Source organism: Coregonus clupeaformis, chromosome 6 (assembly GCF_020615455.1).
Source record: "Coregonus clupeaformis isolate EN_2021a chromosome 6, ASM2061545v1, whole genome shotgun sequence".
Classification (NCBI taxonomy): Eukaryota; Metazoa; Chordata; class Actinopteri; order Salmoniformes; family Salmonidae; genus Coregonus; species Coregonus clupeaformis.
Genome location: NC_059197.1, coordinates 40,750,308 through 40,761,471, shown reverse-complemented (window position 1 = coordinate 40,761,471; position 11,164 = coordinate 40,750,308). Strand labels below are relative to the sequence as shown.

The following is an 11,164-nucleotide window of genomic DNA, read 5'->3' as shown; positions in this document are numbered from 1 at the left end:
AATACATTGTCTTACTGTTTTGAATTATAGTCCCAGTCATAAAATATACAATATTTCATGGATCTATGCCGCCCTCTAGAGCTTTCTTGTGTGAACTAAATAGTTGATTGATGGCGCAAATGAAAGACGAATAAACCACCTCCAGGTATGAAGCTTCAAAACTAAATGTACTGTATTTTGCAAGATTTGGAGTTAAAACCCTGCCTAATTGTAATTTTCCATTGGCTACTACTGGTAAGACACCCGACACTTTCCTGTATCCACGAGACAGGAAGTGTCGATGAGCATAGAATATAGAAAAGTGGCAAAGCAACATGGGCCTACTGTGAAAATCAAAGGACAGGAAACCCAGCGTTCTATCACCGGAGAATGGCGCCAATGGCTATAATGTTGCATTGTAGCCTACAAGATTGTGTATAATAAACAATGTTGCAACAAAAAAAGCATGTTTGTGCTACACTGTGTCCAATGATATCTGCCACCAGGGGGACTCGACCCGCGCTGAACTTACTTCCCAAATTCCAACGAGAACCTGGAGCAGAGTCAGAGGTCCGCCTAAAAAACCAAATCATTTGCAGACTACGCTTTTTCCCACTCACTTCCGTAGGTCGGGTCTATTTGGTGTAAGCGAATACCGTGAGTGTTGGAAAGATTAATTTATGTGAAAACCTCAAATATAGAAACCAAACTAAAAGTCAAAGCATTGTTTATATTGACTTTAAGACGGTTACCGCTCCGTGACAAAGAAACTCCATCCCGTCCCGTTCCAAGGTATGTAGCTCCAGCGACATCCCAGCATGGACTCTGTTCCAGTTAGCAGCTTTTTTATTTTGCCTTTGTAGACAAAACTTCGGTTTTGTTTAACCATCTTGGGAGATCATGTTTCAATGTGTCCATGTGTTTTGGTTCTTGAAGAGGCTAGAGCAGCTTCTAATCTTGTGAATTCTGACTAATGATTACAAATATAAAAAGCAACAAGACCATTTTTTTTACAATCTATTCTCGGTTCAGTATGAATTAGCTATATTATTGTAAACAGCCTACAGTAAATACTTTTCTTTGTGCACAGAACAATAGGATTAAAATAGAGATGAGTGGATCATCTCCAGAACATAGGAGTTACTGGCTACTGACTCATAGGCTAATCATGTAGTGGCTTGTCAAACCACATGTTGCATAGGCTACTCTTGCTCATAATTGTCATGTTAACAAAAACCTAAATCTCTCTCTCCCCTTATTCATTTTTTACCCTGTAGGTCTCTCTGATGACTGTTATCTTGGCCTAATGTCTGTCCGAGTGCCATCCATGAGTGTGCTGCCTCCAGTTCGAAGGGACCGCATCATTGCCCAGCTTCCTCAGGTAAGCATCTTACATGCTAGCAGTCAAACAGTCATTTGAATGTGTTACCTTGTATGGGCTTGCAAAGCCACACTTTACTTGGCACCCAGCATCATAACGCATATCATAATATGTCATAACGGCTGACATAACTTGTCATAACCTGTTATAATATGGTCATAACACTGTCATGACACATATATTTAGACCTGTTGTGACATATTGTGTTATTTTATGGCTGGTTATGACACCTATATAAGACTGTCAAAACCCACAAAACCTACCATACAAGGCAAAACATTCCAATACACCATAGCCTATATGTCAACAGTATGTTTATGTTATATATTATTTTTTGCAGTTGACCATTTAAAATTATTGTAATTGCACACACGTTGATGTCAGACATGCACCTACCCCAATGCTCTGTTGCTGGTGACTGGGATGAATGCAGGAGCAGATTTCAGGAGCAGAACCCGACACCCACTTTTTGACTAATAACTGACATAAGGGCATGTACAGTGCATTAGGAAAGTATCCAGACCCCTTCCCTTTTTCCACATTTTGTTACGTTACAGTCTTAATCTAAAATTGATTAAATACATATTGTTCTTCATCAATCTACACACAATACCCCATAATAGCAAAGTGAAAATAGTTTTTTTTTTTATGTTTGCAAATGTATAAAAAATAAAAATGCACCTTATTTACATAAGTATTCAGACCCTTTGCTATGAGACTCAAAATTGAGCTCAGGTGCATCCTGTTTCCATTGATCATCCTTGAGATGTTTCTACAACTTGATTGGAGTCCATCTGTGGAAAATTCAATTGATTGGACATTATTTGGAAAGGCACACACCTGTCTATATAAGGTCCCCAAGTTGACAGTGATTGTCAGAGCAAAAACCAAGCCATGAGGTCGAAGGAATTGTCCGTAGAGCTCCGAGACAAAATTGTATTGAGGCACAGATCTGGGGAAGGGTACCAAAACATTTCTGCAGCATTGAAGGTCCCCAAGAACACAGTAGCCTCCATCATTCTTAAATGGAAGAAGTTTGGAACCACCAAGACTCTTCCTAGAGCTGGCCGCCCGGCCAAACTGAGCAATCGGGGGAGAAGGGCCTTGGTCAGGGAGGTGACCAAGAACCCGATAGTCACTCTGACAGAGCTTATATGATTATGATGGTGATAATGCTTCTTTATTTATAATATGATCAAAAAAACATGACTGTAAAGAATTCATTACAACAATAAAGGATTTAAGAAACAAACTTTCAAAGGAAAGGAAACTTCTTGGCATGGCAAAAACTAATTTGAATAAATGTGGGTTTTGACACTCTTATGTAGGTGTCATAACCAGCCATAAAATAATGCAATGAGGGAAAAAATTATTTGATCCCCTGCTGATTTTGTACGTTTGCCCACTGACAAAGACATGATCAGTCTATAATTTTAATGGTAGGTTTATTTGAACAGTGAGAGACAGAATAACAACAAAAAAATCCAGAAAAACGCATGTCAAAAAGTTTATAAATTCATTTGCATTTTAATGAGGGAAATAAGTATTTGACCCCTCTGCAAAACATGACATAGTACTTGGTGGCAAAACCCTTGTTGGCAATCACAGAGGTCAGACGTTTCTTGTAGTTGGCCACCAGGTTTGCACACATCTCAGGAGGGATTTTGTCCCACTCCTCTTTGCAGATCTTCTCAAAGTCATTAAGGTTTCGAGCCTGACGTTTGGCAACTCGAACCTTCAGCTCCCTCCACAGATTTTCTATGGGATTAAGGTCTGGAGACTGGCTAGGCCACTCCAGGACCTTAATGTGCTTCTTCTTGAGCCACTCCTTTGTTGCCTTGGCCGTGTGTTTTGGGTCATTTTCATGCTGGAATACCCATCCACGACCCATTTTCAATGCCCTGGCTGAGGGAAGGAGGTTCTCACCCAAGATTTGACGGTACATGGCCCGTCCATCGTCCCTTAGCAGAAAAACACCCCCAAAGCATAATGTCTCCACCTCCATGTTTGACGGTGGGGATAGTGTACTTGGGGTCATAGGCAGCATTCCTCCTCCAAACACGGCGAGTTGAGTTAATGCCAAAGAGCTCGATTTTGGTCTCATCTGACCACAACACTTTCACCCAGTTCTCCTCTGAATCATTCAGATGTTCATTGGCAAACTTCAGACAGGCCTGTATATGTGCTATCTTGAGCAGGGAGACCTTGCGGGCGCTGCAGGATTTCAGTCCTTCACGGTGTAGTGTGTTACCAATTGTTTTCTTGGTGACTATGGTCCCAGCTGCCTTGAGATCATTGACAAGATCCTCCCGTGTAGTTCTGGGCTGATTCCTCACCGTTCTCATGATCATTACAACTCCACGAGGTGAGATCTTGCATGGAGCCCCAGGCCGAGGGAGATTGACAGTACTTTTGTGTTTCTTCCATTTGCGAATAATCGCACCAACTGTTGTCACCTTCTCACCAAGCTGCTTGGCGATGGTCTTGTAGCCCATTCCAGCCTTGTGTAGGTCTACAATCATGTCCCTGACATCCTTGGAGAGCTCTTTGGCCATGGTGGATAGTTTGGAATCTGATTGATTGATTGCTTCTGTGGACAGGTGTCTTTTATACAGGTAACAAGCTGAGATTAGGAGCACTCCCTTTAAGAGTGTGCTCCTAATCTCAGCTCGTTACCTGTATAAAAGACACCTGGGAGCCAGAAATCTTTCTGATTGAGAGGGGGTCAAATACTTATTTCCCTCATTAAAATGCAAATCAATTTATAAAATGTTGACATGCGTTTTTCTGGATTTTGTTTGTTGTTATTCTCTCTCACTATTCAAATAAACCTACCATTAAAATTATAGACTGATCATTTCTTTGTCAGTGGGCAAACGTACAAAATCAGCAGGGGATCAAATACTTTTTTCCCTCACTGTATGTCACAACAGGTGTAAATATATGGGTTATGACAGTGTTATGACTATATTATGACAGGTTATAACAAGTTATGTCAGCTGTTATGACATATTATGACATGGTTATGACCGTGTCATAACGTGCTATGACACTGGGTGTCAAGTAAAGTATTACCAAGCCACCAATCTCACAAAGCTGTGTTCATTATGTTCTAATCTAGTGTTACAGTAAGAAGGCTGCTGTGCACACTAAAGATGAGTTCAACTCCAAAGTGAAGACTGCCTGCCAGGAGCAACGCACTGGCACAGTAGGGTGGGTAGGCCACAAAGCCTTTTCATGTTCATGATATACAGGTAGTTCCCTTATTGCATTATGGGGATGAGGGTGGTATGTTGTGTCTCATTATGATCTTTGATTGTCTCTCTGTCTGTGTCACCTTCTCCTCCAGTAGGTTTAAAATTGCCAAGGTCATAGTGGTTGGTGACCTGGCTGTGGGAAAAACCTGTCTGATTAATAGGTAAGCAAAGCTTGGATACTGCTGGTGGGTAGTACTAGATTGCAGTATGAGTCAACTGGGCAGTTTTGGTGAATATATAACTAGATGGAATGCACTGCATACACCAAACTTGAATACCGTAGGTTGTGTTTTTTCTAGGTTGTTTGTAAGTACAGATTGTCAGCCGATTATCCTAATAATTCACACTTTTTATCATTAGGTTTTGCAAGGATGCATTTGACAAGAACTACAAGGCAACCATTGGTGTTGACTTTGAGATGGAGCGGTTTGAAGTGTTGGGGGTGCCTTTCAGTTTACAGTTGTGAGTCTCTTTCTACTGCTGTGTTCTACAATATTAATCCCCAGAGCTAACCTGTGTCCCTTCACTCACCAATATCTTTCTCCTTTACAGGTGGGACACTGCGGGGCAGGAGAGGTTCAAGTGTATTGCCTCCACATACTACAGGGGTGCTCAGAGTAAGGGGAGTTTCTCTCTGAGCAGTTTTATTTTTTCCATATCATTCATTATGACCTATAACATGTTGCCATGTTCTTAGCAACAGATGTGATGAGGTTTGAGTTTACTAATGAAGTTAATTCTGTTTTCCAGCTATTGTTATTGTGTTCGATGTAAATGATGTGGCATCTTTGGGCCATGCAAGGTAAAATACATTAGAATCAACTGACCTAACTGAATACGCATTTCAGCTGCACGTGTGCTCTGTAAACGCTATTTTACATATTTGAATGTCACTTTGTTTATCCACAGGCAGTGGCTTGAAGATGCCTTGAAGGAGAATGATCCTACCAATGTCCAGCTTTTCCTGGTGGGCACAAAGAAAGACCTGAGTGTATGTGTTTACTCTTTTGATATACATTCTTCAGAGGCACAATTGATCCGTTTTAGTCTTTCTATTTCAAGATCATACTTCATGATGAGGATACAACTTGACCACTTCTTAACCACTGTTCCAGTATTCACCTCTGTTCCAGTGGTATGTTGTTGCTTTAGGGAAGGTCAAATATGGATTATTTGGAGAGAGGCCAACAGCACCAAGTATCTGTGTCTTATTAAACACCAAACCACAGGAATGCATTTTCTCCGCCCATGTCGACTTCCAGAAGTCGAAGTTCAGACTATATACTGGATACTAAGATATTGAAAAAGCTTCTGTATAAAATGCATGGAATACTGTATATTATTATTATTATTATTAGATGTTTTGTATATCTATTGTGTTTGTATTTCCCTCTTCTCTCTGTTATTTCCTCAGTCTCCTGCTCAGTACTCTCAGATTGAACAGGATGCCATCAAACTGGCTGAGGAAATCAAAGCAGAGTATTGGGCCTTGTCATCATTGACAGGTGGGTGGGCTAATACATCAGATCAATGTTGAGATTGGTAGCAATAAGACAGGATGCGGCCTACTTGTTTGTAAGGCGGTATTATCATTTGTGTAAACTAATTGTTTAAACATCTGAGGAACAAATGTGACTTCATATTTTTTCCCCTCCTGTTCTTGTTGTAGGGGAAAATGTGAGGGAGTTTTTCTTCCGTGTTGCATCATTGGCATTTGAGGCCAACGTTCTGGCAGAGCTAGAGAAGAGTGGTTCAAGGCACATTGGGGACGTTATCAGTGAGTATACAGCTGTACACTGTAAAAATATGGAAACATGCATTATGTAACATTAGTCTCCCGAGTGGCGCAGTGGTCTAAGGCACTGCATCGCAGTGCTAGCTGTGCCACTAGAGATCCTGGTTCGAATCCAGGCTCTGTCGTAGCCGGCCGTGACCGGGAGACCAATGGGGCGGCGCACAATTGGCCCAGCGTCGTCTAGGGTAGGGGAGGGAATGGCCGGCAGGGATGTAGCTCAGTTGGTAGAGCATGGCGTTTGCAACGCCAGGGTTGTGGGTTCGATTCCCACGGGGGTAAAAAATTAAATAATGTAAGTCGCTCTGGATAAGAGCGTCTGCTAAATGACGTAAATGTAAAATGTAATTAATAACATCACTTCTCTCGCCATGTTAACCGTGACTAGGTTACAGACAGACCCTTGTATTACTAACATAAGAAACACATAAGAGCCTTTTTTCATGCGAGTTTCTTTTGTTTGTTTCAGAAATTAACAGTAATTCAAACAACGTGTATGCAACATCAAAGAAGAAACAGTCAAACTGTTGTCAATGAAGACAAGCACATGACTACTACAGTAAAAAAGTACCAAAGCAAAAAGCATAATTTCCTCAGAAGAGAAACTGAGAACCCATGACCACTCCCAGAGACATGGAATTTGAAGTGAGAGCTAGCAGGCAGGACAGAGACTTTTTTGCCTTCACAGAGATTTGATTTTCATTTCTGCTGGCCCGGAAAGAACAGCTCCTTGGTTGGATGTGGATTCCTGTGGTGCCTGGCTTATTTTTGGCTATCTAGAGTTTCGGAATAGAATTTCCTCTGTGTCATTGCACTCCATACTGTACAACTCCAGTTCTTGAGCATTGACAGAAATGGTTATCGCGGTACTGCTTAAATGGCTATGGAGTATGGACAATCATGGATGTCTTCAAATACCCAATATGGATATTTTTAAGACACTCTAGCATTAGACCTATTTGATTTTTTACAGTGTTGTTTTGTATAGTGTTTGCATGCTACATGTTTGTAACTTTAGCATAGATGGAAACTCATGACTTCATCCTGGGAGGTTATATTATGCTAGCTAAGGAGCATGATTACATTGTTTAGATAGTCCTATTTTTAACAGCACAGCGGCATTCATACCGTATGAGAGATGTGTATTAGTCAGATGTACCTTGTCTACGATAGATACAATAACATAACTGAGAATTATTCATTTTTAATGATGTGCGATATTTGAATGACTGATCTTATGTTATCCCTCTAGTTGCATACCATAATCAGAGTGAAAAGTGCATACATGTCTAGTTGTCCTTTTAGACAATAAAGATTATTTAAGTATTTTTTCTAATATGTTTAATTGCAGATGTAAGTTTTAACTCTATAAAGATATACTGTATATCAAAAACTACTACACTTAGCTCAAAATATAGATATAAGCTTTAAAATCACTGCTCTGTATCAAATCAAACTACTGTTTACTGGTAATTAGACTTTATAATTATAAAACAAATAATTAAAAGTTATTATTAAAAGCTCTATATAGGATGAGTCGCTAATCTGTTATTAAATTATCTTTAATAACTGTTTGTCATATTAGCCAGGGCCTCTTAATATAAAACAATAATACATACAGTCTCTAGTGAAAGTCTACACACCCCTTGCACAGTCTTAACATTTTGCTGCCTTAAAATACATTTAAAAAATGGATTCAATTAGATGATTTTTTCCTGTCGATCTACACAACCTACTCCACATTTTCAAAGTGAAATATATATATTTTTTATTAATAATAAATACAAAATAAGGATGCATTGATTGCATACTGTATGTCTTCACAACCCAGAGTTAATACTTGACGGAAGCACCTTTGGCAGCTATTACAGCTGTAAATCATTTTTAATACGATTCTACCAGCCTTACACAACTCTTAGGGCAACATACTGTATATCCATTGTTTTTGTCAAAATTGCTCAAGCTCATTAAATTTGGTTGGGAATAATAATCATAAATAATATGCCATTTAGCAGACGCTTTTCTCCAAAGCGACTTACAGTCATGCGCGCATACATTTTTACGTATGGGTGGTCCCGGGGATCGAACCCACTACCCTGGCGTTACAAGCGCCATGCTCTACCAATTGAGCTACAGAGGACCACGGAATAGTTGATGGACAGCAATATTCAAACATTGTCTTGTTTTTCTTTAAGCAGATTTAAGTCAGGACGGAGACTGGACTATTTAGGAACACTCAACACCTCCTTGAAAGCCATTCTGTGTGTCTTTGGCATTACAATTTGGGTAATTGTTGCGTTTAAAAAATATATATATACAGTGGGGAGAACAAGTATTTGATACACTGCCAATTTTGCAGGTTTTCCTACTAACAAAGCATGTAGAGGTCTGTAATTTTTATCATAGGTACACTTCAACTGTGAGAGACGGAATCTAAAACAAAAATCCAGAAAATCACATTGTATGATTTTTAAGTAATTAATTTGCATTTTATTGCATGACATAAGTATTTGATCACCTACCAACCAGTAAGAATTCCGGCTCTCACAGACCTGTTAGTATTTCTTTAAGAAGCCCTCCTGTTCTCCAGTGTCGTCTGCAAACTTGATGATTGAGTTGGAGGCGTGCTTGGCCACGCAGTCATGGGTGAACAGGGAGTACAGGAGGGGGCCCAGAGTGGGGCCCCAGTGTTGAGGATCAGCGAAGTGGAGATGTTGTTTCCTACCTTCACCACCTGGGTGCGGCCCGTCAGGAAGTCCAGGACCCAGTTGCACAGGGCGGGGTTCAGACCCAGGGCCTCGAGCTTAATGATGAGCTTGGAGGGTGCTATGGTGTTGAATGCTGAGCTATAGTCAGTGAACAGCATTCTTACATAGGTATTCCTCTTGTCCAGATGGGATAGGGCAGTGTGCAGTGTGATGGCAATTGCATCGTCTGTGGATCTATTGGGGCGGTAAGCAAATTGAAGTGGGTCTAGGGTGACAGGTAAGGTAGAGGTGATATGATCCTTGACTAGTCTCTCAAAGCACTTCATGATGACAGAGGTGAGTGCTACAGGGCGATAGTCATTTAGTTCAGTTACCTTTGCTTTCTTGGGTAGTGGAACAATGGTGGCCCTCTTGAAGCATGTGGGAACAGCAGACTTGGAAAGGGAGAGATTGAATATGTCCATGAACACACCAGCCAGCTGGTCTGCGCATGCTCTGAGGACACGGCTAGCATGTTAACAGCCTTGCGGGGGTTAACATGCTTAAATGTCTTAATCACATTGGCCATGGAGAAGGAGAGGCCACAGTCCTTGGTAGTGGGCCTCGTCAGTGGCACTGAGTTATCCTCAAAGCGGGCGAAGAAGGTGTTTAGCTTGTCTGGAAGCGAGACGTCGGTGTCGGCGACGTGGCTGGTTTTCTTTTTGTAGTCCGTGATTGTCTGTAGACCCTGCCACATACGTCTCGTGTCTGAGCCGTTGAATTGCGACTCCACTTTGTCTCTATAATGATGATATTCAGATTTGCGCGAATGCTGCCGTCTATCCACAGTTTCTGGTTAAGGTAGGTTTTAATAGTCACAGTGGGCACAACATCACCTATACACTTCCTGATAAACTCAGTCACTGTTTCAGTGTACATGTCTAAATTATTTTTGGAAGCTACCCGGAACATATCCCAGTCTGCGTGATCAAAACAATCTTGAAGCGTGGATTCCGATTGGTCAGACCAGCGTTGAATGGGCCTTAGCACGGGTACTTCCTGTTTGAGTTTCTGCCTATAGGAAGGGAGAAGCAAAATGGAGTCGTCGTCAGATTTGCCGAAAGGAGGGCGGGGGAGAGCCTTATAACCATCCCGGAAGTTTGAATAGCAATGGTCGAGGATTTTAGCAGCGCGAGTACAACAGTCGATATGTTGATATAACTTCAGCAGGCTAGTCCTCAAATTTGCTTTGTTAAAATCCCCGGCTACAATAAATGCAGCCTCAGGATATGTGGTTTCCAGTTTGCATAAGGTCCAGTGAAGTTATTTGAGGGCCGTCGTGGTATCGGCTTGAGGGGGGATATACACGGCCGTGACTATAACCGAATAAAATTATCTTGGGAGATAATACGGTCGGCATTTGATTGTGAGATATTCTAGGTCGTGTGAACAGAAGGACTCGAGTTCCTGTATGTTACTACAATTACACCATGAGTCGTTAATCATGAAACACACACCTCCGCCCTTCTGCTTCCCGAAGAGATATTTATTCCTGTCTGCGTGATGAACTGAGAACCCATCTGGCTGTACCTATTCCGACAGAATATCCCAAGAGAGCCATGTTTCCGTGAAACAGAGTATGTTACAGGCCTTGATGTCTCTCTGGAAAGAAATCCTTGCCCATAGTTTGTCGACTTTGTTAAAGATTGAACATTAGCGAGTAGAATACTTGGAAGCGGTGGGTGGTGTGCGCGCCTCCTAAGTCGGACCAGCAGGCCGCTCCGAGTGCCTCTCCTCTGCCGGCGATGTTTTGGGTCAGCCGCTGGAATCAGTTCAGTTGCCCTGGGGAGAGCAAACAAAGGATCTGCTTCGGGAAAGTCGTATTCCTGGTCGTAATGCTGGTGAGTTACCGCCGCTCTGATATCCAATAGTTTTTCCCGGCTGTATGTAATGATGCAAAACACTTTCTGAGCTAATAATGTAAAAAATAATACATAAAAAACAAAATACTGCAAAGTTTCCTAAGAGCTAGTCGCGAGGCCGCCATCTTTGTCGGCGCCAGGATCCT

General features: G+C 41.5%; 1 protein-coding gene across 2 annotated transcripts; it reads left to right on the top strand.

Moving 5' to 3' along the window:
• Nucleotides 1-429: 429 nt before the first annotated feature.
• LOC121567950 (ras-related protein Rab-34) lies at nt 430-7,735 on the top strand. 2 transcript variants are annotated; one of them, XM_041878352.2, is made up of 11 exons: nt 430-771; nt 1,257-1,360; nt 4,482-4,573; nt 4,710-4,778; nt 4,978-5,079; nt 5,170-5,234; nt 5,368-5,419; nt 5,527-5,608; nt 6,032-6,122; nt 6,287-6,394; nt 6,879-7,735. In XM_041878352.2, exons 2-11 carry the CDS (start codon nt 1,286-1,288, stop codon nt 6,944-6,946), a joined length of 804 nt encoding a protein of 267 aa, XP_041734286.1. In that variant the 5' UTR covers nt 430-771; nt 1,257-1,285; the 3' UTR covers nt 6,947-7,735. The 2 variants fall into 2 exon arrangements, with proteins under 2 accessions (XP_041734286.1, XP_041734287.1); XM_041878353.2 differs by having other exon boundaries at nt 436-771; nt 4,713-4,778.
• The last annotated feature ends 3,429 nt before the right edge of the window (nt 7,736-11,164 follow it).

Bases quoted from the DNA above. Each gene is read 5' to 3' on its own strand.
- LOC121567950 (XM_041878352.2), top strand. From the start codon at position 1,286: ATGTCTGTCCGAGTGCCATCCATGAGTGTGCTGCCTCCAGTTCGAAGG. The intron at 5,609-6,031 runs GTATGTGTTTAC...TTATTTCCTCAG, and splicing joins GCACAAAGAAAGACCTGAGT to TCTCCTGCTCAGTACTCTCA. The intron at 6,395-6,878 runs GTGAGTATACAG...TGTTTGTTTCAG, and splicing joins GCACATTGGGGACGTTATCA to AAATTAACAGTAATTCAAAC.